General features: G+C 45.1%; 1 protein-coding gene across 2 annotated transcripts in view; it reads left to right on the top strand.

Annotated features, from left to right (window-relative positions):
* The window catches only part of LOC146812219 (protein-glutamine gamma-glutamyltransferase 6-like), a 379129-nt gene that overhangs the window by 301786 nt on the left and 50753 nt on the right, over positions 1 to 26590 (top strand). For both annotated transcript variants that reach the window (XM_085619248.1, XM_085619249.1), the window contains exons 7-8: positions 6807 to 6942; positions 19751 to 19860. In XM_085619248.1, coding sequence (XP_085475374.1) covers positions 6807 to 6942; positions 19751 to 19860 — 246 coding nt within the window. The remainder of the gene's footprint in view (positions 1 to 6806; positions 6943 to 19750; positions 19861 to 26590) is intronic.

The following is a 26590-nucleotide window of genomic DNA, read 5'->3' as shown; positions in this document are numbered from 1 at the left end:
AGAGAAGTATATTTTTTCTACTGCTAACCACACCAGGCAAAAATCTGACATTCTCACATAATTACACAGTCCTCCGCTGAGGTCGTGGCTCTAGTGTTTCTTTGGCGATTCCCTGTGCCATTCAGCCCTCGTGTTTAGTGATCTTGATTATTCACTAGTAGTCTGAGTCTCAAAAGTCCACTATGGCTGTAACTTAAAGTCAATATTGTTCCAGTGCTACCGCACTAGCTTAGCAGAAAGTTCCCCTGAGGCTGACAAACCTAAACCCATCTTACCTGAACTGGCAGGTGTGAAGCGTTCAGAGTTCCTGAGTGCTCCCCGTTCATGGGCACTCTCAACGGCTGCAGATGAAGTCAGTGGTGAAGCGGTAGCAGCATAGGAAGGACCTGAACGATGGGGTCAAAATGGAAATAGAAGTGGGAACCCGAAAAAAGGTGTTTTCACCTCTTTTACGACGTTTCTGCCAACCTGAGTTTGGCGGTTTCCCCACCACAGTTGCTTCGATGGAAAGACACATCGCAATCAGGACATTGGAAATCTTGACGGGACTCCCTCCAATAGCCGCTTCGGCCTCTGACACAGGAGAAAAATTATGGCAGAGGTGGTGGGACTACGGCAGTCTTCCCTCCAAGGACTGGCCAATACCTAAGTAGAGCAGGCAGACTGCCAAGCTGATGGGCAGGAAGACCACCGAAAAACGACGGCTGTACAAGTCCCACCAAGATCTAAATCAGACCCTAACTCCTCCTAATTCAAGTTTGGGAATCCCTAAAAGGGTTACTTTCCCATGCAAAATAAACCTCCTTCAGGAGAAATGTATTTGGAGGTTAATGAGCTTGCATGTGCTCGATAAATCATGCTGGAAATTCTACTACTATCAGACTAGACTTCTGCTGTACTGGTAAGGCTTCTAATAATATCTTTTGTCAAACATCCTCAAGTTTATTTACCATGTTTCTCAGTACAATTTAGCCAATAAGGTTAAAAGATATTTTTTGACAGCCAATCTGTACGGAAAACTATGTCCGTTGTCTAATCTTTGTATTTATTTGCATTTCTATTATGAGTACAAAAACATTTACCATAAACTATTTAGATTTTCATAGTCCTTTGTGGGTAATCTGACTTTCCAAATAGAAATGGTAAATGTATTGCATTTATATAGTTTCTCATCATCTACTGGCCAATTTAGTTTCAACACAGTACAGTGTTATTTTTAGTAAAGCTTCTGTAATTTTTGGCGTGCAAGGTGATATGAAGAACAAAGCGGAACTTTCCTCCACGCACTTCTAAAAAAAATCTTTAGAGGTCTCTAAAAATTCTACTTGGTGTAACTGTTGAGGTGTCATTTTATTCTGAAGAAACATGTCACCTCAGAGAAAGAAAGGGCCAAAAATGACCAGAGAAGTTTTAAAATCCTCTTTCTTTAGATCAAGGGATTCATTTGATGTTATTGCTTGTTTCTTGTGTGAACCTTGTGCTGCAGTTATATTTGCATCCAATTTGTTGTTTTTGTTTCAGATATATTATTAGACGTTCCTTCAAACCACTCACAATAGGCCTGTGTTAGTGCATTTCTGATTGGCTGCTGGTAGCATTCAGAACAGCCCTTTCTCAAATTTTGGGGAATTCCCGCAATTTGAACGCCATGGTCATCTTGCAGCTCACTGTCAGAGACCCACTAAATCTTTCCCCCTTCTTGCCTTCTCTCCCACAACCGAAAAGTCACACCATGTTATTTTTTATGAGAGTAAGTATGAGGGGAGTAGCACGGTTTTTAGTGGAACCCTCTCCTCGTGGCACTGCATTCCCATAGGCGGTCTCAAGTGATTCTGCCCTGAATTCTTGTGAGATCATGCGTTTTACGGGAACTTGTGAGAACACAGATCCAAGCAGCCATCTTGGGAGTACTTTGCCTTGATATTGATTAATGTAATGACTTACCGGCTGGTGGCTCCTGCGGAGAAACTCTGAAGGCCATCTTAAGATGAAGTTCTTTGACATTGATGAGTCATGACATTCCTGGTAAGGCCAAAATCCTTAATAAACCCAGAAGAAAGAAGACAAATTAAACATAATGCTAGTAACAATAAGAATGTAAAATGAAGAACAAAATTTACATAATTTAGTGGATTCTTATTTTCATTTTCTTTGGAAACTTAAATACGAGATGCTTATTGCAGACTCTAGGAGATAAACCCTGAGTAATTATCTTAAGGAAAAAGTAATATAGATGTAATCCTTGGATTCTTTGCTGTGCACTTTCCTACTAAAGATCTCGAGCATTATTGTACTTTTGCAAAAGTACTTTTTGAGGTGAATTTTGAGAGGATAGCAGTTAGTAGAACAGTGATCACCTACAACGCAGGAATAAAGAACAGTTAACAAAAAAAAAAGTTTTGAGACATTTTAAGTACTAAGTTGAGTGTGACTGAAAATTATCCGAGAGCACCAGGGCTAAAAGGACAAGATCAAAAAAAATTCTTGTAACAACAAAAGAGAAAAAGAAGCCAAGTCAATTTCTCTCAGAATCGAATAACTTATCCTCATTAAAGGCTTAGGTGTTCCACATGAGGATTACATATAATGGCTATTTGACAAGAGCTGTAAAAAGAAGTATAAAAGATCAAGTAATGAATTGCCACTTGGGAGCTTTTGAAGTTTTTCACCCCTACAGTTGATGTTAAAAGCCCCCATTTTCCTCCTCCTCTTGCTTTGACCACTCATTTACTGATTACATTTAAAATCTTTGAAGAAGGTTGGTTTAAGCTGAAGGTGCAGGAATCCACATATGTCCTGGAAGAACCATGGCGCATTTGAAGGATAATAGCTCCACCGTTATTTGTCTTGTCTACTGGCTTTGTGGTCCATTGCCGGCAGAAGATGATCCATCAAAAATGGTGGATTCTAATTAGATTTACCGTAGACTAAAAAATAATTTACAGAGCACTATCTGTTTACATGTGTGTAAGACTTTATTGTGTAAATTTATATTTATCACAATAAAAGCAAGTTAAATAAAAAGAGAATAAAAGTGAATAACTGGTTCCATCAAGAGAATCTAAATGAATTTAAAAATTGCAAGCATCATGGATGGGACTACTTATAGGAATACAATATCAAAACCTAATTTGGGGCTGCAGTAATCATCTAATGTGGTCTATCTGCCGTTTTAAATCTGTGGTACATAATGCCCAGAAATTACATCAGTTTCCCAATCGGGCCATTCGATTGTAGTGAAAAGTATAGCTTGGTTGCTTCTGTCAGAATTTGTAGTGAGAGTTCTGCAAGGATTTGTAATAAATACTTGCTTTGGATATCCCTCAACCCTAGACAATTACATTGGAAGTGCTCTAAGGTTTTGTCGTGACAGTTTCACAGCCTGCAGGACTGGGCGGATTTGCAGAAATTCCAGGAGGCCTCGCCCTTGAACTGCTTCACCAGGATGTAGAGAAGTTGAAACCTTAGAATTTTTTGTTTTTTTGCTGCCTCCAAGTTGGAATCAATATATTATTGCCTGGGTGAGAGGTATAATTTGATTAGGTAGTGTGTGTTGGTAAATTGACGGCCTCAGCAGGTGGGGTTGTCTGGAGTGAGGCCTGCAGACCCTTTATGATGGTCTGTTTGTGGGTGAGTTTAGACATACTCAGCAGATCATCGATGGGCGGAAGGTTGTATTCAGTTAGCAAAGCAAGAGAAAAGAGGCTGACAAACAGTTGAACTTCAGTTCTTGGAAAATCAAACTCTGCATGGAGCCGTAGCTGTAGTTTGCGCCGTCACAAAAGTCATTGATTTTTTGGGATACTTAGGCATATTTTACTGAAGGATGGTTTACTTCAAGAAGAATCATAACATGAGGTGTTGACGCCCAGAGATTAAATAGAGATCATGCACTTAGCAAAAAATTGTGCTCTTTGAGTGCAACGTATGAAAGAACCAGAATCAGTTAAGCGCTTATTGCTGTAACTGTAGGACCTAACACGCATCACGCAAATACATGAGCAAACCTTTTCAGGGAATCTAGGGGCTAAAATGTGGCCTAACGGCTAGGCCGGATGACATCCAAACTAGGTTCGAGTCTCGGCTATGACGCTCAACATCCTGTGATTCTGGGCAAATCACTTAATCTCCCCGTGCCTAACAAAAAAAAAGAATGAATGTGTCCTTGTGTAACACAACTGGTGCTCATGTAAAGCTCTCTGATACCAGATACCTTCGGATCAAGTTTGCGCTATATAAAACTCTGAGTAAAAAGTAATAATAATTTGGTTGCCATAGCAGATATAGATTCTAATTTCTCCAGATGTTTTGAGGACAACAGTATGTTGTGCAATGTGAAGTACTAGTAGGTGGTCTCGACAAACTCTTGGCCGAGTTTCCAGTGGAACGTCCGAGGCCGCTTCCAAAGGAGAGAATATTTGTCTTGAAGATGTTGCCTGAAAGGCTGTTAGACTGGTTGAAATTATGAGGAGCTGAGAGTTGTTTCTGTAGACCTTTTAGGATCCGTATGCTAGATAACGGATCAAGCTGTCACCTAGTCTCGGTGCAAGGAACTCATGATTAGGAATATAGGAGCCTATATCCAATATATAAAGGCAAAAGAGTAGAGGGGCTAAGATGCAGCCGTGTTTAAGACCATTGTCAGGGAGATATAGCAGACTTTCCTGGTAGCTTTGCTTGTAGCCAGTGGAGACAGGATCAGATGTAAAAGTTCATTGTTTATGCTGAACGTTTAGAAAAAAGTAGATTTCATTTTATCTTATCAAAAGCAGCAGAGTAATTCACAAAGCAGACGTTCATGGATTCTTTCTGAACTAAACCACCAGGGAGTGCCTTTAGATAATCCATGTGTTAGACCATGACAGCCTTGGGGTGGTCTTTCCCGGTACTTTTTGCCTTGCACCTCCATTTTGTTCTGACCTAGTTTTTGCAAGTATTAAGACTATGTGCAATGTACCACTGCTAACCAGTGCTAAAGTGCTTATGCTCTCCTCTAAACATGGTTATGTTGGCTTATCATCAGTCTGCATGTTTAATTTACATATAGGTCCCTAATAATGTGGTACTGCATGTACCTGAGGTCTGTAAAAGCTCTGCAATGGCAGGCATGAGGCATTGTGAAACGGCTAATTAAGTGGGTGGCACAATGGTTCAATGAGCCATGGTCCCATAGCCCATGGGGACTCATTTTCTCCCGATATCCCTCGATTTTCCCTATTAAACGTTACACGCTTCTTCTCGTTCAATGGCTCCGAGAAATGCATTGAAGGCTCTAAACCATTCCTACAAGGCAATGGTCTAGATATATTTAGGAGTTACACATGCTGCCATTGGCCATCTTAATTTGACTGACGTGAGCAATACGAGGTCAGTTTCTTGATAAGTTAGTGTTTACATGTACCTGAGGCCTGTAAAAGTTCTGCAATATCAGGCATGAGGCATGGTGAAAGGGCTATTAGGGGCTATTAAGTGTGTAGACCTCAATAAGCACAACAAAACACTGCTTGTTGATCAACTTATTTTGCCTGGTGAACTCCATCGAAATTGGATCGTTCTTTTGTGACCACTGTGTCCATAGTCAAGTATTTTCTTGAAGTGACTTTCAGCTTCTATTGCACATTGCGACCCTGCCGAGTTGCCTTATCATTAACGTTGAACATGCAAGCTACCAGCCCACCTACACCATTCTCACAGTCACCAGGAGAGCCAACCCTTGCCTGGAAGGAATGGTTTAGAGCCTTCAATGTATTTCTTGGAGACAATCATGGTTGCTTGAATACTATTTGGGCCTAGAGGTTCAGGACATTTTGATGATGAACTAGATAAGTATTAGGAGGCTGTAAAGATATTAGAAAAACATTTTTCAAAACTTCTAAATTTGGTTGCAAGGAGACATAAGTCTTTTTCGAGAGAACAATCTGCATCCAAGTCAATAGACATGCAGGCAGCCTCATTGTGTGTACTTGCAGCCAAATGTGAATTTGAAAACTTTACAGATCAGTTGATTAGTAACTCGGTGTCACAATAAAAAAATACAAGAAAGGCTGCTTACCTGTAAAAACCCTCCATTAGATGAAGCTATAGAAATAGCTAACAGCATTCATCATTCAAAAGAATATGCCGAAGAACTTAACGAGAAGGATGACGCAGTTTTACTTGTTAAAGGAAATAAACTCATTTCGAACAAACAAGGAGATGAGAGAAGAACCTTCAACTCTGGCAATATTTGCTATCAATTTGGATCTACTTTTCACATATCTTTTTCCAAACAGTGCCTGCAGTCACTAAAGAAGGCAATAAGTGCTGGGTCACTGGTTATTTGGGGTGTGTCAAATGGATGCTAAGTAAGGTAGTGTGAGTCTGATGAAACGAAGATAATGACCAGACATAATAATTATCTTTGCCCAGTCCTGCATCTTCAGCAGTCACTAACACTGGTCATTCTAGATTGCTTCTTTGTTTGATGACGTCATGTGGGAGTTTAAGAGTATTAGGGCATCATTCATCCCATGACCACTCTAGGGAAATTCAAGGAGTGAAAAAGGTTACACAGGACGAGTTATAATGGTAGCAATGTATTTTTGTTAAACATTTATATAGAGTATTAATGTGTCAGTGTTTTGTCAAACATAAACTGAAAGTTGTCACCACAAGAAGTGTAGCGTAGGAATGTACATGTATATGATAATGCTAAGAAATACGAGCATATTAAAACCACCAGTGTCTTCACCTAGAGCAGTGATGCAGTAAATGATCCTGGAGTCTCATCCTCCGAGACTTAATTTCTGAATAATTTTTCTTCCTAGTTCTCAGGTGTTTGGGGATTCCGACCCGTGTAGTCACCAATTTCCAATCTGCGCATGACACAAATCAGAATCTATGCCATGACCAGTGTTTTGACGTTTCTGGACAGATCTTGGATGACGATGGTGACAGCATATGGTATGGCCAATGGCATTTTGCTCCATGTTGTATTTGTTGCTCTCTGGGCTGAATAGATCTACTGAACCAGTTATTCGGTTGCAGAGATTTAGCTTCCCAATTTGCATCCTCTAACGGTGGATACTGCAGGTACTTCACTGAATAGAGACACTGGGTCTTATTTAGAAAGGTATATTCTGTCATCAACAACTAAATGTTCCTTTTATATGCCTGACACAAATTCACAAAGGGATTTTTGGCGGATGTAAATGCAATGATTGCTGTGAAATCCACAAGAGTAAATCTTACTGAAGGGGTGGGAAGTGGGTGTTCTAAGGCAGGTTTGCCTTGGCAGTTGTGAAATTCCAAGAGAAGGTCGGGTCGTGCACAGACCAGGCTACGTGTACAAAGTGCCAAATTTGTAGGGTGCCTCTGAGGTATCACTCTCCTTTTTTAGAGTCAGGTCAAAAAGATCAAATAGACCCAGGAGGGGCAAAAGACGTCCTACCAACCATGCCCAGCCCGAAGTTGCAACCAGCACCAGGTCGACGGAACAAAGGGAAGAGACCATGAATCCTGAACAACTAGTAATCAACATTTCTAAATACCAACTTACAGAAATGGATATCAGAACATTACAAAAAGGAACATCATTCGTACCAACTTACCACACCAACAAATTGGAATTGGATTTATGTCTGTTCAAATTTATGCGCAACCTTTGATTGCGACATTTTTTTGAAAACGTAGTACAATCGGAGCACGAGTCTGAATCACACTTGCTTAAACATCTTCGCCCGAAGAGCACTTTTCAAGCACCAATTTCTCATAAGACTTTAGACCTTTTTGAGAATTTGGTAAAAAATGACATTCTTTCCTTCAACTTTAGGAAACGTTCCAAACTTCAAAATCTCACCAACAAAGAGCGAGCAATTTTGGATAATTTGGCCAACAACCAGAACATCACCTGTCAAAAGGCAGATAAGGGCGGAGCCCTAGTCATAATGGACACCACCTTCTACCAAACCCAGGTAGATCTACACGTGAATGATAGCAACACGTACTTGACTTTGTCTCAAGACCCCACAGTCAGTTTTGCCAATCTATTACTAACCATCGTTGACAAGGCCGTGGAAAACGGAACCATTGATGAGAAAACCAAGAGATTTTTAATTTCCAAACACCCCAGAACACCAACCCTTCACATGTTACCTAAGATCCACAAGGATCTTATGAAGCCTCCACTACGTCCAATAGTATCCACAAGGGGTAGCATACACGAAACAATTGGCAAGTTTTTGGATGTTCATCTGCAACAGTTTGTCACACGTATGAACACATACGTCAAGGATACCACCGATTTTTTACTCAAGATCAATCCGGTTACATTGCCTAACGACAAAGAAGTGTGGCTGTGCACCATTGACGTTAAGTCACTCTACACCACCATCCCTCATGACCTAGGGATTGAAGCTATTGAAGAGGTACTATTACAGTCTGACTTGGATCACGATTTGCAAGTGTTCTTGATGGAACTTCTTACCTTCACGCTGTATCATAGCTATTTCAGATGGAATAACAATTTTTACCTACAGCTCACAGGTACATCGATGGGCAATTGTGCCGCGCCTACCTACGCGAATTTGTTCATGCATGCATTTGAAAATAAATTCATTCTGAGTCTGGATACATGGAAGACACATGCACGTCTATTCCTGCGTTACATAGATGACATTTTCGTTTTATGGTTTGGCTCACTAGATTCCCTCAAGACAGCCTTGGCAAACCTAAATCATATCAATGACCGTATCCAATTCACCTTCAATTTCCATGAGGCATCCATAACATACCTGGACGTTCAAGTGACAATATGTGACAACCAACTCACCACCACTTTGTTCAGGAAAGACACAGATCGCAACAACTTGCTGCATTACACCAGTTTCCATCAACCGGCATTGAAGAACCATTTACCATTTTCACAGTTACTTCGGGTAAAAAGGATTGTATCAGACCAAACAGAATCGCAAAATCAAATTCAGGCCATGGCACATCGTTTCACCACCCGTGGTTATCCCCAGGAGGTGATTTCCAACGCCATTACAAAAGTGGATAATACACCACGTGAAAGGTTGTTACAACCCACCACACGCAAAGAACAGCATCGTATGGTAATGGTTTCCCGGTTTTCCACCATGAGTCATAAATTCAAACAAACAATCAGAAAACACTGGCCAATGTTGACTTTTGAAACTGACTTCAATGGCATTTTCAGCAATCCACCGATGTTTGCATACACGAGGAGTAAGAACATCCAGGAACTAATCCGTCCCAGGATTGTTGCACCCATCACACCTTTTCGCGGAACAGTCCCCTGTCTAAACTGCAGTAACTGCAACAGCATCATCAAGGGCAATTCAGTTGCACACCCTATGAGAGGCACTCCCATCAAACTGCATGTCAATGCCACCTGCGACACTAACAATGTCATTTATCTACTTAAATGCCCTTGTGGCTTGGTATATGTTGGCAAAACCATAAGGAAGATCAAGACACGCATACTTGAGCACAAAAGCAACATACGCACTGGCAATTTGAAATCCACTGTGGCCACTCATTTTTTAGAGAAGCAACACAACATCTCGCAACTGAAATTTATGGTTCTGGAAACTGTAATGAAAACAGAGGGCAGAGACAATGACACCTTCCTACTGCAACGTGAAAACCACTGGATTTACAAACTGGACTCTCTGAAACCGAAGGGTCTCAATGACCGCTTGGAATTCGCCTGCTATTTATAAACATAAACTCTTGCATGTGCATGCTTGTAACCTTTCTGTTAATTTTCCCCACACGTTATCATTTTTTCATACACCTTTTTCGGAGTTTGTTTTTATCACGTTCTGTTTCCTTTTTATATGTTCACCCAATCCATTTATTTTTTTCACTCACACCGTCCCCGCGTTAATACATCCAACATGGCGTCGTTTTTTCCCCACCAGTTCCAAATGGCTGCGCAGTCTAACAAGCGCCCATCACTTCCTGTTTGCACTGGTTTCTTTTTATACGCGCTGCATGTTGAGCGGTTCCACACGCATTTTGTGACCGTAGACCGGCACTGCTGTCTCACAGCCTGAACCGCTGATTCTTCATTTCGAGGTAAATGTTTGATTCGAATACGAGCACTTGCGCGTTTAATTTCTCACATGCTAGTTTACACTTCGTCAACTCAGCAACGTTACTCTTTTCACTTTTCCGCTTGGGGTGTGATTCACGATTTATTTTCACATGGCGCTAAGGAGTTGTAAATACCTATTTTTTGTCCGTCCCCCCGCATTTTTACCGAGCACCAAAAGTAGCTTTATCTGGGTTTACCTTCTCTGCCATTGTTGGCAACACAGGTTCTTTGTTTTCCCATCACTACGATTCAAGCTTTACACGGCATGTTTTTTGTGTTTAATTGAGTATCGCAGCGCAAGACAATGTGATAATAACAGTATCTAGATACCGTTTGTTTAACGTTTTGGCAGGGTCCTTCATTGACTTTTGTTTTATGGCGCAATCACTCATTGAAATTGTTTAGTTATATACATGTATCTTTTTTGTTTAGATTCCCCTGATGAAGGGCCAGATGGGCCCGAAATGCATTGGGAACATGGCTATCAGTTGATATGGAATACATACAATATCATCATCATTGCATTTCAAGTGCATATAGCATTTTTTGGATCAATCAGTGATTAATAAATACTTCGATTTCAAACATCTACCACCTCTTCTTTCAACGTCATATCTAGATGGTGAAAAAAACGCTATAAGCTTTCGCTTGCCGAGGTGTGCCCAGAGGGACGTTGCCTGCGTTCAGCCAACGCATGAGAATCTAGTTGTGAAATTCCCACAGGTTTAAATCTTTTTATTTGCATTTCAAAAACAAAGGCCAACAGTGCGATTCATGTATGTCCTCTAAATCGAGTCAGATTGACCATCAGTGATATGCAAATAGTAGTGAGAACCAACAATGTTACTGTGGTGTTCTCACCTTCATGGCTTGTTTCTCTGTGCCTATGTCATATTAGAATTATATGCATGTCACTGTGTTCTATGTAGAATATGTTGTAACCTGGTTAGAGCGTCAGTTGATGCTCCTGCCTCCTTGCTGTTGGATGGGATCTTCTTATGGGAAAAAATCTACAAGAAACAGAGTTCCTTACCTCAGGAATGCTTCAGTTACGTATTCAATTGACCAAAAAAGGAAACTTACTCTATCACCCCCACCCCATCCCTCGTCCACCGAACAAAATGCCAGTACTAGACAGGCCTACTCCTCTTTTTTCAACTGGGCATCCTGGGGCTCTCCCCCAAGAGGGGCTGAAAGGCACAGTAAACTGAGGTATCTTGGGCAAGTATGCTCCCTGAACTCAGAAACTAGCAGAGTGAGGAATGGCTGCCAGAGGTCGCCGAAAGAGGAACCCTTCCCGGCTAACATGAGAGTCATCTTTTCCATTCTCAGGACCTGCCACAGACACTGCAGCTAACCAGTAAATGTGGGTGTGCGGGTGGTCCGCCAATGGAGTAAGATATTTTGTGTGGCCAAGCCTAGGGCTATCACCATCTGGTGGCCCCGCATTGATCGGAGCGGGTATCTGAGAGGGTTTGGGAGGCCCAGAAGGACATAACTTGGAAACCGTGGCAGCTGGGTGTCGAAGTGTTTGTCTATTTCCTCTAAGACCTGCGTCCAATAGGAGTGCAGCTGTTCACAGTCCCACAAAAGATGCACCAGCGTGCCCCGTTTCTCACAACCCGCCAACAGTCTGCGTTTTGTTGAGGGTCCATCATGTGTAGGGGATCGGGCGTGTAATACCAGTATGTGGTCACCTTTGTCAAAGTCTCAGTCGATCCTATGTTGAGAGCTGAGTGGCGGGCTCTATAATATACCCCCTCCAATTCTTTATGACTAAGGGCCTGACCTAGGTCCCATTCCCATTGTGTTCGCGCAGCGTTGTGAATGTGTGTGTGTCTAGCAAGCAGCACCTTGTGCAAGTCTGAGATTAGCTTTTTATCGGATGTCCGTGTAAGTAGCCATTTTTCAGAGGATGTAAGGAAACGCTGTGCCTGTGGTCTGGTGAGTGGGTGGAGAGCCAGATAGTAGAATCTTTTGGATTCCGGAATCCGATAGAGTAAACAAATCTGAGGGAAGGGGAGAATCCCGTCAAAGTCAAACAAGTGTCCCAGAGATCGACAGCCCATGGTGCGCCAACTTGTGAAGGAGGTCTCACCCATTCCTGGATGAAAATCAGGGTTATCGAAAAGCGGGGTGAGGGGAAGTGGGAAGGTAGTCAGGTGGTGTTTCTGACAAGTCTGGTCCCAGGCCTCCAGGATTGTTCTGGTTATGTGAGAAGCGCAGAGATTGGGAGGCCTGTGTGCCTTACGTAGGAAGGGGATCCTCTGTAGTGTTGTTGCCGCTACTGCCTGTTCTTGGAACAACTCGTGTTTCTCAGACTCGGACCTGCTCCACTCGACCAAATGTCGGATCTGCGCTGCCTGGAGGTAGAGTAGGAGGTCTGGGAACCCCAGGCCGCCCTCCTCAGGGGGAAGCATCGTAAGGGCTCCCTTCATGCGTGGTCGGCGGCCCCGCCAGATGAGCTGTGACAACTCAGATTGGATCAGTTTGGTCCGCCCCTTGGGGGGGGTCATAGGGGTAAGGTCTGGAAGATGTATAGTATTTGGGGGAGAATCGTCATTTTGATGGCCGCCACTCTGCCCAGCCAGGAAATCAGAAAATATTTCCACTGCCGCAACTCCGCCCGGATCTGTGCCTGCAGCTTAGCATAATTAGCGGCGGCCACCTCTGGCAGCGTGGTTGCGAGCTGAATGCCTATGTAGGGGACAGTTCCCTCTGCCCATTGAAGGGGGTGTGTGGACCATAAGTGCGCCAGGTTAGGGGGTGACATTGAGAGGTTAAGGGCAACCGACTTTTCCACATTAACCTTAAAGCCCGACACCTGTGCAAAGCAATCTATTTCTGCCATGAAGGCACCCAAGGCCGGGGCGGGGTCGAAGAGAGACACCAGTAAATCATCAGCGTAAAGGCTGATGGTGTGGGTGTTGACCCCCAAATTTAATCTCGGTGATGAGGGGGTTGTGTCGAACACTTTGGGCGAAAGGTTCCATATATAGTGCAAAAAGCAGGGGGGAGAGAGGACACCCCTGCCTGGTGACCCTGTAAATAGGGAGGTGGGTAAAAATGTGTCCGTTAACTCGTACAGAGGCTGTGGGGCACCGGTAACAGTTGAAGATTAGGGTTCGAAACCTCTCCCCCATCCCTATATGTATCAATACCTGCTCCAGGAATGGCCAATGAACCCTATCAAAGGCCTCCTCTGCGTCAATGGTAAGAAGCATGTATACCCCAGGTACCCGGGTGGCCTTCTCGATTAGGTGGAGTACCCTTTTAGCGTTGTCACTGTTCAGGCGCTGGGGGATAAACCCTGCCTGATCCGGGTCAATGAGTCCTGGCATATAGGGCGCCAACCAGGAAGCGAGAATCCCTGTAGAGAGTTTGAGACCGAAGTTGAGAAGGGAGCTAGGGCGATACGCCCCGCAGCTAGTCGTGTTCTTTCTGGCCTGCGGAATGACCACAATAGCTGCTTCCAACATGTCCTCCGGAATTGCCCCGGTAAGCGCAAAGGAGTTAAAGAGACGTGTTAGAATGGGTGCTATCGTTGGGCAGAAAGTTTTAAAACAGGCGGCCGTGTAGCCATCGGGCCCAGGAAATTTAGCCTGTTTATGGTGATAAATCGCTGCTATGACCTCCTCGACTCGTATCTCCCTCTCCAAGGGGTCAGCCTGTGCCTTTGTGAGATAGGGGAGTTGTGCCACCTGTATATAGGTTCGCCAAGTGAGTCATCCAGCGCCCTGTCTTTATCAATGGCCGCCAACTGGGCCCTTAATGCACGCAGTTGTCTCCAGATTCTAGGAGCCCCAGTATGCTGGTGCATCTGGTCCAGCCCCCTAGTTCGTTGCGTGACGTCTTCTCTTTTACGCCTGTGATCGGCATTGTCAGCCTTCGCAATTGCGATGATTTCCCCCCTCAACACTGCCTTAAATGCTGCCAATTGTGTGAAAAGTGGAGTGTCATGGTTGTCGTTGTGTATCAGAAAGTCATCTAACGCACTCTGCACTCGTATGACCACATCTGCACGGTGGAAGAGGGTGTCACGCAAGCTCCATTGGCGGGAGGGTCGCTATAGTGGGGGAAGTGTAAGTGTCACTACAACTGGAGCATGATCAGATAGGGAGGCGGTCAGGATCTCCGACCTCACCATCATAGTCCGAAGAGCCTCCGAGCCAAGTAGATAGTCAAGGCGGGCATACGTCTTTTGCACGCTTGAGTAAAATGAGTATTCGGGGCTATTTGGGTGGGAGCAGCGCCACAGGTCCACCATCCCCAGCTCCCTTAATCTGTCCAAGCCCGTCGGAGAGAGCACGCCCGACTGGCCCGAGCACTGCTCTGATCTCTCCAGTGAGTTGTCAAGTACCAAGTTTAAGTCCCCCCCATCAGGATTCTATGCTCTACTGTTGCTGTGGCTACGGTCAGGGCTTCGTGCAAAAACTTTTCTTGCCCCTCGTTGGGGGCATAGATAGACTCTATAATCAACGTCAGCCCCCCAATGTCAAATTGATATGTGAGAAGACTCCCCCTGATCTCAGCCTCCTTTTGAAGAATCTTTCCCTGGAAAGACCGGGAAACTAAGATGGCCACTCCTGCTGTTTTGGAAGCTCTGGAAGAGAAGAATTGAGTGGGGAACAAGCGAGATTTTAGGCGGTAGTAGTCCCGGGCCAGTATCTGCATCTTCTGGAGAAGGCAGATATCCGCTTTCGAGTGTTCTAAAAGGGATAGAACTTCCCTCTTCTTGACAGGGTTGTTAAACCCCCATACATTCAGGGTGAGAATACTAAGTGTGGTAGGGTCCATCTAGGGGATGAGAAACCAAAGACACATCTGAGTACCAGGGCCTGTCGAGTAGGGATGTTTAGTCAACGAAGGCAGCCTATCAGAGCTAGTGTTAAAAACAGTGGACGAGGGTCCCCAAAAGAAGTAAAGTATAAGGAAAAAAAAAACAAAAAGACAAGAAACACAATGTTGTGAATATGAACGAAAACTGAACTGTCCCATGTAGATGACTGAAGGCAAACTCCCCCGGAGGGGAAAGGGAATGCAAGGCAACCAACATCTGGAAAATAGTAGTCCGTCATCCAAGGATGACCAGGAAACATTTGTCAGGGGGTCCATAAAGTGGCCAAGATCATACCCTCCCCGCCTCCCACCTCAATATAATAATGAACAGGCGGCTCCTCCTAGAGTCATGAGGAATGAGTTTTTGCCAGTTCTCCCGGGAGGGACTCCAGGGTAGCCTTCTGACTCAGTGCGATTTCTGTGGGGTCTGGGTGTTTAGGGCATCTTCGGCATCTCTGCTGCTGCCAGCCCGATGGCGGGACACCCACAACGGGGCTCGAGCCATGGTTTCCCCCTCTTCTTCCGGGGCCTCAATTCCAAGAAGTCTGCAGGCCTCCGACAGGGAGCGAAGCTGGTACTGTTTCTCGTCTAAGCAGAAAATTAGTCTGAAAGGGGGCCCCCAGGAGTAAGAAATGTCCTGTTGGTGAAGATGGGACGTGATGGGGTGGAAAAGCCTGCGTTTCTGCAAGGTGATCGCCGTGAGGTCTTGCTAAAAGGGAAGGGCTTTGGTCCTGGTAGGTAATTGGGTGCATGGCTCTGGCCTTGCGAAGGATCTCCTCTTTTGTGCGAAAGTCTTGGATGCAGGCCAGAATGTCGGCCAGAGCCACCCTGTTCGCCCTGGGGGGCCCCACCCAATGGGCTCTGTCAATCTTGATGGCGAAATCAGGAGGGTTCCCCAGAACATGATTAAACAGCCTCCTCACATATGCGAAAATGTCCCCGCTTCTGCATTTATAGCAACTCCCTCAATTCTAATGTTATGTCTCTGGGAGCTGTTTTCAAGATCTTCGAGGTGCGCTTGGAGGTTTACCGCTTGTTCATGGCTGTGAATAACCTCTTGCTGGAGCTTGGAGAGTTCCGTGTCCCCGCTGTCTCCTTTATCTTCGAGTGCTGCAACCCGTCCCACGATGTTGTCAATGTCTCTATGGATGTCCTTGATCTTAGAGGTGAGATTGCGCTTCACCATCTGTAGGTCCTCCCACAGCATCGTGAAGAGGGACTCAAGGACGGCACGCGTCAATGGCTCCTCTTGTGCTTCTCCCGGTGTTAGTGTGGTCACAGCGTCCCGAGACGAGTGACACATATTGGGGGGGCCCGCAGGGTGCAAGAGAAGAGGTCTTTCACCGTAAGGTCCGGTTTGGAGTCCTTCTGGCTTCTTGGCTCGGGTGGAGGTCATTGCCCAGGTCTGTGTCGTGGGGGCCGAGCAAGGCAGACCCAACCCCGCGAAGTGCTGAAGTGAGGCCACGCGGGTCAGTCAGGCACGCACGCAGTGGGCTGATCCGTAGAAAGCCGGGTGCAGGGTGTAGCAACAGGAATGCCTCGGTGTCCAGCTCGCTCCGCCACTCAGGAAGGGGGCATCCCAGGCTTCGGGGGTCCCACGCCGCTCGCTGCTCCGTCCAGACTCACCCTGGGCCAACTGCAGTTCACACCGGGGGGATGCCAACCGTGGCGACGGACAGTGGCGACTACCTTCCCCAGCTCTCCCAGGCAGAGTCTATGGTCCCGCGGGCCTCACACAACACAGGCCACGAACAAGGACCCACATCACCTCCCCCGCACCCAGGGGCCACCAATCACATCATGCCTCAGTGCCGGCCTGGACTCAGCTCGACAAGATGGTGGGGCGCTGCCGCGGCCGACGACCCCCGGCCCGCGTCTCTGGTGTCAATTCCGGGACAGGACCAACCCAACAGATGTCTCGCAGAGGAAGTCTATAATAATGCACCTCTCCTTTTGAATGGCCACCCCACAAGGAGGAAAGGGGTGCATGGAGCAAAGCAGTCTATGGGTCAGGGCAAGATCACCGTGTGTACAGGGACTAAGCCACTGAGATGGCTGGCAAGGCCCCGGGGAAGTCAGGACTTCGTGCAGGGCCCGCCTCGGGAGTGGTCGAAGTGGGTGAACTCACCTCGGTGTCTCACTCCGTCCATCCCACAGCGCCGGCCGAAAGACTGTCCCCTGCAGGCGTGGTTTCCCCTCCGCTGGCTGGCTCCCGCGGAGCCCCCGGAGTCTGCACGGGCGTCCGCTCGCCACCGGGCTCCCACAGCGGAAGGTCCATTGCCTCCTGACAAAATGGCGGGTCAAGAGTCCCAGCACCCGGTCGCCAGTCGGCCTCAGCCGTGGAGATTTTGCTGTCCAGCACGGAGTGGTTGAGTGGACCGTCGTCTGCCAATAGATGCCACTGAAAGTCAACACGGACCGGCGGCCATGGAACTGGCAGCCCAGCCACCGCAGAAGCATCTCCGTCGCCAGCCGTGGGGCTCCGCCGCTCGACACCAGCTTTGGATCGGGAGGCGGCAGCTCGGCCTCAGGGCACCGGAATTGACATCACCTTGAGCCCAGATGGTGCGTAGCTGTTGGAGGCCACCGTTTGCTGAATTCTGTGCAGTGAGCGGCTATGAGCCGGTGCTAAGATACGGCGGTCGGTGGAGAGGTAGCGAGACACGTCCTACCTCGCCGCCATCTTGGCCACGCCCCCGCCATCTTGGCCACACACCCCCACAGACATACTTTTGAGGACTTTAACAAACTCCTCTGTCTCCCTTTTCTCTAGAGATTTACTCCAGCCAGCTCCCCTTCAAGGATGAGAGGAGTAATTGATTCCTCTAGATGTGCTGGGAATTGAAGGGAAAAATGTTTTACTGTAGAGATTAAAATGTACATTTGCATATGAAGCTTCTTGTGGGGATAATAGGCGCCTTTAGGAAAGCCCCATAACATTCTAAGAAGTACTCCTTGAGGCCTGGTCCGGGCATCGTCATCCAGGCATACTACTGTCAATGTTTGTAAATTCAAAAATAAATAATAAAAGTATGTTCAGGTGGTCATCTAAATCTCCACCAGTACTTTTACATTTTTGTTTGTGAATGGGGCCCTAATGCATCTTGCCAAAACATAGACAGAAAAGTATACTATTATGTGTCTGCTTTCTCTACAGGAAGAGAACATTTTTTGTTACAACAGTAGTGGAGGAGAAGCAAAGCTGCACAAAAAAGAGATTGCCACTGAAAAGGATGTGCTAGTGGCCAATCAAGTAAAGCTTTTAAGAGAGAGATGAGCTTGCTAATATGTTTGGATTGTATTGCAATTGTGCATGGGTCAGCTTTGTGCAGCTGCACTAAGAATACTCTTCTTGTTGTCAGTTCATGTCAACCTTAACTTCACTCCCATTTGCCATGCTGTACATGGATATATCTGTTGGGTAGTATCTTCGACCATCTTTGGGGAAGGAATACATACTACACTCCACACTGTAAACAAACATACGCCATCTTCCCTTCAAGTCCTCCCCCAGATTAAGAGCCACTATACCAGTGCATTGGCAGTTTCAGCATTGCAAGGGTACGGTTTACGTATATTTTACCGCTATCTGCACCAATTGTCTAGAATACCCTAGAATTCTCTTGGCATATTTTAATTGATGTAAAATTGTTTAAATAATTCCATAATTAATTAGTATTCAGTGAACCACACCTTAATTGGCATATACCCTAGTTCTTAATTCATTTAAATTAAAGTGGATGTAATTTAATATTTCTCCTAACCCTAACTTTATTACTAATCCTTAATTAATTTATATTTGAATAGTTATCCTTGACTTAAACAATTATTTACACTAATTCTAACCTTTAATAAGTTTACACTAATTTAAGTTAAACTATGTCCCGTGGTGTAACCCTGTCATACTCAAACTCCAAATGAATTAAATTACATTGAATTAAATGACAGTTAAATAATTATCATCTGCCTAACCTTACCACTAGCCTACCCCTTAATTTATTTTTATGAATTTAAATTCAATACAAATTCAGTCATTCACCGTACCAAATCTTACCCTAAATTACATTAAAATAATCATCCTTAGCATAGCTCTAATACTAACTACAAATCTAATGCTTAATTATTTAACTTTTAATACAAATAAATATAATCACAAAGTTGTACTTATCCTAACTCTAACACCTTGTCTAACCATAATTTAGTTTAAATTACATGTGTCCCCTGAACAATTACATTTAACATACACCTTATGCTATCTATAGCTACAACTAATTTAAATTGATTTAAAATAAATAATAATAAAACATTTCCCCAGTCCATAATACAAGTAAGTGTATTAATGTTAGGTATTTAACCCTCAGTCTATTTATGTTAATGAATACTATTGAATAAACTCTTAACCTAAATGAAATTAATTAGCCTTAATGTTATTGTCCTTATCTAGAACAATGTAGTGGACATCTCTTTTGTTGTTAATTAATGCATTGAAACCGATGTAGAGACCCTTTGATGGAATACCATTGAGGTAGTTGGGGTACACCATAAGCCACGTGTTCTGCATGTTTTCCATGGTAGGGCTGAAATATTGGAACCAGATTCCCATTAAAACAAAATCCTCTCATGATCCTATTGTTTCAGCTGAGCTGTCTTTCTTGAGCTGTGTGCATCGTCTTCGATGATAAGACTTAAGGTTGTTATATTAGAGCATGTAGATAAAATGCGGTTAGAAATCCTATATATTAATAATGCGGTATGACTAAATCTGATAGCATGGTTCCCATCCACACTACTTCTGGTCTCTTTCTTCTGCAGGAATTTCCATGTCTGGGATGAATCCTGGTTTGCCCGACATGATCTAGATTCTGAATCCACATACAGTGGTTGGCAAGTTCTAGACTCAACTCCTCAGGAGACAAGTTCAGGTAAGATATGGATCCTCCACAAAGGTGTATTACTGTGAGTTAGGGTAAATTGTGTGAAAGGTCTTGAAGGTTATTATGAATGCATTAATCTAGGAAGAAGAGAACTGAGTATTAACTATTATTCAGTTAGTAAGACTTTGTTACTAATTTCTAGGAAACTGCTTTTAGAAGCAAGGTATTTTTTGCAAGGATTCAGATATGGGGCTCGCTGCCATATTATGCAAGTGAATATTGGATTTGCTACCAGTATGCGACAGCTCTATGCATTGGAATGAAACAGACATCTCTTTTTTGATACCCTCTGTAGTTATACATTACTATCAGTGTCACCTCTTGTCTATGATACATTCAATGTCCTAATATCACTCCCTCATCGCCCCACTCTAGCACCCTTTTCACTTTACTGTAACTAACCACATCATCACACGCAGTACAGATGGATACAGCTTTTTCTGTGTGAGATTAGGCGCTAATTCATATTCTTGTAGTTTCTTTTAGTTGGATAGCATACGCTGCACATTAAATCATCGGTGTGTTCTTGATCTCAGCCTCTGCATTGTAAACCAATGTGCATTTTATTCTACTAGAGACGTATAAACACATATTTCTCACCTTGGAATATTCCCCAGGTGTCAGACTGATGCGAAAAATCTACGCATTGGTAGGTGGCATCGATCAGATCCACCTTGACAGTAATGTGATGCCCATATAAGCGCCATCTCAGAGCACCAACATCAGTTCTTTTCTCTCTGTGCCAACACAGTGGATCCGGAGAGAACCCTCTGTCATTTTTTGACCATCTTTTGCTACTTTTCTGTCGCCTATTTTTTTAACTATTGCTCCCAGTGTGCTAGCAGCATGCCACTCGAAAACCTATGGGGTTTAAATCTTGTGGGGAATGTCTCATGCAGATGTTTTTGCCTGATCCTCACGTGGTTAGTCTCTGAAGCCTGGGATTGGGTCATGACTCCAAGGCCTGTGCTGAGTGCAAGTCAAAGCACCACAAGGCAGATCATAAGTGGGCGATAAATGACCTGGCATCGCGGCATAAGAAGGCTCTGTGCTGTTCTCTGTCTTGTCTAAGTCCAAATAACACAACAAAAAGAAGTTGAAATGTTCTGGGGATTGTCTCTCTGAATACCATGCTTCTATACCCCACTCCCGCACTCCAACTGTGAAGCCGGCATCAGGGCCTCCCAGCGCTACCCCAAGTTTCCCAGAGTGACACCCACCCAGTTAGAAGAATTTAACGATGCCATGTGTGCCATCATCTGGCCACTGACTCCCTCTTGCATGCATCTGGGGCCTACAGAGTCACGAGGCACCCTGGCAGGGTTACTGTTGGCTGGTCCTCCCACAACCCCAGTTAGGCCCTCTGGCTCCGCTCCCAGATCCAGACTGACGCCAACCCCAGTGCCTTCTTCAACCCCTTCGCTGCCCCCTCTAAAGCCTACCCCGGCGCCACCGGCACTGCTCGACAATGAGCCTTTCCTCTCCTTCAAATCTGAGCCGACTCCACCTAGTCAAAGTTCGAAACTGGTGCCCTCCAGGACCTTGCAACCCATGGACTTCCCACCAGTAGATAGTTCCTACCTCCAGCTGAATAGAGCTGATTAGAAAGGGTTTAGTCCCATGGAGGCGGACCCTTATCCACCTGAAAACTGGTACGAGGTGCTTGGTGATTCCAGTGGTTTGGACACCTGCCCAAACTGTGGCATACTTTCACCTCAAGCCCTGGTTTCAGAGGAAGGCTTATCTTTTGCCATTGTGTTGAGCTGGGCAGTGGAGGTCCTTCACCTACAGCTGCTGGCAGTCGAGGAGAAGACCAAGCTCTTAACTGAGGTGCTTCACCCAAGACAGGGTTCAGCTGAGCCCTTACTCCCCTTTAATGAAGCCCTCACCGACATCCTCTGGGGTGCCTATGACAAACCTTGAACAGGGGCCTCTGTGGACGGCATGCTTGCCTTACTCCATTGTCCTGACACAGGAGACCCCGCCCTTTTCTCCCAGCACCTCTCCCCTGAGAGCCTGGAAGTGCAGGACTCTACATCTAAAGTCAACCCAAATGCATTTCCTTCCACCCCATCAAGCAGGTAACCCAAGAGGCTTGACTCATTTGTGAAGCCCGTTTTTTCTTCCACCAGCATAGCCTTGCAGATGGTGATCACGGTATATCTCTTGGGTCAATACTCTCATGCATTGTGGGAATCGATAGCACTGCTGCTTCCCATGCTTCTCGAAGGCACTCCTGGATGGTCGGGATACAGCAAAGTTTGCCAACAGGTGCAGGCTGGACACCACAGATTCCTCGGTAGAACCATGGCCTCTATGGTGGTGCTGCATTGCCTTTCCTGGTTGCGGTCCCTGATGGGCATGCCTTTTGAATGCTCCTGCCTGTTTGGTGATAAAGTTGACCTGGCGCTCAAGCACTTTCGAGAGAACTAGGTCACCTCTAGATCTCTCGGGCTTTCTCTGTCTTCCCAGTCTCAGCAGCAGCCCTTTCACTCCTAACACAGACGTGGTTAGGATAACTGCTATATCACCCATTTCCGCCTGTACAGCAACCTGCGGAGTCCTCATGCGGATAGGGTGGTGGGTCCCACCGAGGACGTAGGAGCCAGTGCCAGCAAGCCGTCCAGTCCCCAGTCCTCCGGCAGCCGCAGTCAGTACACTCGTTTAGGACACCCTCCATCCAGCACAGCAATTCCATTGGTGGCTTGATCCGACACCACCTGCCCCAGTGGTCTGCAATTACCTCTGACAAGTGGGTGATTGTGTAGGAGGGGTATGCCCTCCAATTTGAGGAAACCTCTCTGCCTTTGTCACCATCCCAAGAACATCTGATGGCCCACCACCACTCCTTGCTCCATCAGGATGTGCAGGCTCTATTGGTTAAAAAAGCCATCAAGAGGGTGCTGGCGCCAGGAGTAGGTTATGGATGCAATTCCTGCTACTTTCTGTTGCCGAAAAAGCATGGAGGACTTTGTCTTATCATAGATCTGTGCCCTCTTAACGCTTCTCAACAGTAATAGTAATTGAAAATGCTCACTCTGGCTCAGGTCTGGTCTGCAGTGGAGCTTGGAGACTGGATGGTAGCGTTGGATTTGCAGGACCTGTATTTTTACATCCCTATCCTGTGCGCCCACATTCGTTACCTGTGGTTCACTGTGGGCCACGAGTATTTTCAGTTTGCTGTGCTCGGAGAACAGCGGACTCCGCCCTATCCTAGATCTGTGCCCTCTTAATGCATTTCTGAAGTAATATAAATTCAAAATACTCACTCTGGCTCAGGTCTGGTCTGCAATGGAGCTTGGAGACTTGATGGTAGTGTTGGATTTGCAGGCCCCTTATTTTCAGATACCCATCCAGCGAGCCCACAGCCGTTACCTGCAGTTCACAGTGGGCCACGAGTATTTTCAGTTTGCTGTGCTCCCTTCTGCCTCACTATCACCCCTTGTGTGCAGGGCAGTGTCTTGCACCCTAAGCTATGCATGCTCCACCTTCATACATGGATATTTAGCGGTGGCAGATGACAGTTTTAAATCTATCCTACCAAGGTCTGTGATGTCATCTTGTGAACCACACACTAAAACTGAATATGCCTCCTGTTGAGATACATTTGTCACCTGGTGCCTCTAGCTTCACGTGGACACCCTTTCTGTTTGCTTTATCTCTAGCCCACCTGGTCTTTCCCTGGGCTTTGTTAAGGGTTACTTGTCAGGCATTTGCGGCTTTCCTGCACTTGCTGGACAAGTGGTCTCTGTTCAAGTCACCGGTCGTGATTCGGTTCCTGAAAGGTTTACAGCACCTGTTTCCTTCTACCCATTTTGTGATACCCAATATGACCTAAATCTAGTCCTCACGATTCCGATGTGTTCTGTCTTCGAGCCTCTATAAAGCTGTCCTCTCTGGCTCTTGATTTTCAAAACAGTCCTTTTAGTGACCATTAGAATAGCCAGGAGGGCCAGCTAGCTTTAAGCTCTGTAATTTCTCCCTAATTACACCAGCTTTTTTCCTGACAAACGGGTCCTGTGGTTGCATGGCTCCTTCCTGCCGAAGGTTGTCACCCTCTTTCATGTCGCCCACAGTATCACTCTGTCTACCTTTTTCATACTGCCCATTCCTTCAAGGAAGAGGAGAGACTCCATCTCCTGTATCCAAACAGCGCTTTTTTGTTTTCCAATAATCATACCGAAGACCATCAGGTGGATGACCAGCTCTTCATAAGGTTCACTGGAGGAAAAAAGGGCAAGGCTGTTCAGAAGTAGACCCCCTTCAATGTCTTCTCCTCTGCATTAAGATCTGCTGCTCACTAGCTAAAAATAACACCCTAAGGGTTTGCAGGCCCATTACACCAGGGCCAAGACTGATACTACTGCATTGGCTTGTGGGATACCTGTGCTGGGCATCTGTCAAGCCGCTACATGGGTGTCACTCCACACGTTCATTAAGTACTACTGCTTGCACTAAAAAGGTCCGGTGAGAGATGCATTTATCCTGTTCAGTCCACCAGGACTTTTTGGTTTGAGTCTGTTTGCAGACCCACCTTATCGGAGATATTGCTTGGGTATCTATTCTAAGGTAAGACATCTGCAATTAGTAGTCTCTAGCAGAAGTACAAGTTACTTACCTTCGGTAATGCTTTTTCTGGTAGAGACTATCTAAACGCAGATTCCTCACCAACCCTCCAATTTTACCCCGCTCTGCATACTGAGCACTTTACCATAAAGTTCCCATTAGAATCTGCTCACTGGTCATATATTGGTTTTTGGGTGGCTCTGTGTTTTTGGTGTAGTAAAAGTCCCCAAAGAAACTGATGTCAGTGACCTGTGGTGGCGCTTATATGAGCACCGCGACATCACTTCAATGACACCAACACAAGCCGATTGATGCCACCTACCCGTGCACAGAGGTACTTCTCAAATGTTTCCGGCTCCAATCTGACACCTGTGGAATATTCTAAGTTGAGGAATATGCAGTTAGACAGAATCTCTACCAGAAATATCGTTACAGACAGAAGTAACTTGTCCTTTCATATCCAAGCAATGCAAATGTTCTTAAATTTCACTAAGGAAGATCTCAATTGTAATTAACACTAGGTTGGTTTTGCCTTTTTTTTCTTTACTATTTTTCTTTTTTATCAGCAAAGTTTGACGATCCTGCAAAAGAACTTTACCAGGAATATCTAGGGAGTGACAATAAAAAAGGAATTACCTTAATTCAACCAATCTGTGCAAAGTTTCTGATACATTAGAGTCTCTTGTAGCATTTCTGGCCTATTGTAGAGAATGATTACTAGTGTAAATCCTCCACTTGTGGAGGAAGTGCTAGATCAAGAGTTAACAGAATAGAGTAGGAACTGAATCGTGTGCTTTGTCCTCAGGATGTAGTTCTTTCTTCACAACACTTACCTTTAAAATAATGACCTAATGAAATAATTAAGTCAGCACTAACCTCTATATACAAATGTTGCTACTATCATGATGAGAAAGAGAAAAAGACTTTCAAAACTGTTCGGCGTTGATAGAGAGGAGTTGGGATGGAGAATAAGGATGTAAGAAAGCCACACAAGAGATGTTGGCGGTTTGTAGTCACTCAGTTCCTCTCTGCTTTTACATCACCTTAGAATACACACTGTTTTTCTCTTACATGGACTTCAGATGAATTGTAACATTCTACAGTAAATACAGCATACACAATATTTAATAAAGTAACTAACGTTCTCTGGCAAATATTCAACATATCAATGGCGCATTACATTTATCTTGCTAGAGCCAAAAGAAATGTCATGAGACTGGTCATGTTCTAATGTCCTATAGACGTTTTTAATACTTCTCAACTTGTGTCACTGATCAGAAACGAAGGTTCACACAGGGTCTGAATATAACAGTGCGGATGTGCTAGAGACAGTTGTAACAGCCCAACTTTGAGGGTGTGACAGAATCCCAGTATTTAGTTGCAGGGAACAGTTCAGTGGCCCAACTGGAGTCCCACAATCCAAACAACTACTGTCTAACTCTCCTTAGCTACCACTAACCTGAGGCCTCTCAAGACAGTGCTGAGAAATGTTGATTAGTTTCAAGTGTTCAAGGAAAGTCTTTGAGATGACACTCAAGAAAGAATTCAAGAAGCACCACAATCAGAAAACTGCTGAGAAGATGTTGTTCAAGTTGAACTTGAAGATAATCTCACCTGGAAAGCCAGGAACACACGTCAAGTGCCAAGCGTAAGCAAATGGGCACATCCCAAACATCAAATGGTAGAAAAGTCAACCACCTTGCCTTGCAATAAGTGTTGCATTTGTTGGCTATGGGATCCTTGTACTGCAATAATTTCTGAAACACTGGATAACTGGGGTCCTCCATTTTTGCGGGTGATTTCAGAATCCTCTATGGCATGCCACTCACATGGGGCATACAGTTAATGCTTTTGCAGTGCTGCATGGAGGCTAAATTAACTCTGCTGGCGATTGGGGGCTAACTTCTGGGCAACACACATGTGATAACCACAATTCTTGGTGGCGTGACTGCCATCACACTGTGCAGACAGTGTACTGAGTGGCAATAAGGTGTGGCCAATAATGTCCAGGACTAGAGGTGGATGGAAGTGGAAAGACCACCTATGAGAAGCCATGACACCTAAGACCTGTCACAAGCAGTCATGCAACAGTTATTTTGCTTGTGACGTGGCCAATAATGCCCAGGGCCAGAGGTAGATGAGAGTGAGGAAG

The sequence above is a fragment of the Triturus cristatus genome, chromosome 7 (genome assembly GCF_964204655.1).
Source record: "Triturus cristatus chromosome 7, aTriCri1.1, whole genome shotgun sequence".
In the NCBI taxonomy this organism is placed as follows: domain Eukaryota; kingdom Metazoa; phylum Chordata; class Amphibia; order Caudata; family Salamandridae; genus Triturus; species Triturus cristatus.
The sequence above is the reverse complement of the archived record's forward strand: the minus strand, read 5'-3'. Positions and strand labels throughout refer to the sequence as shown.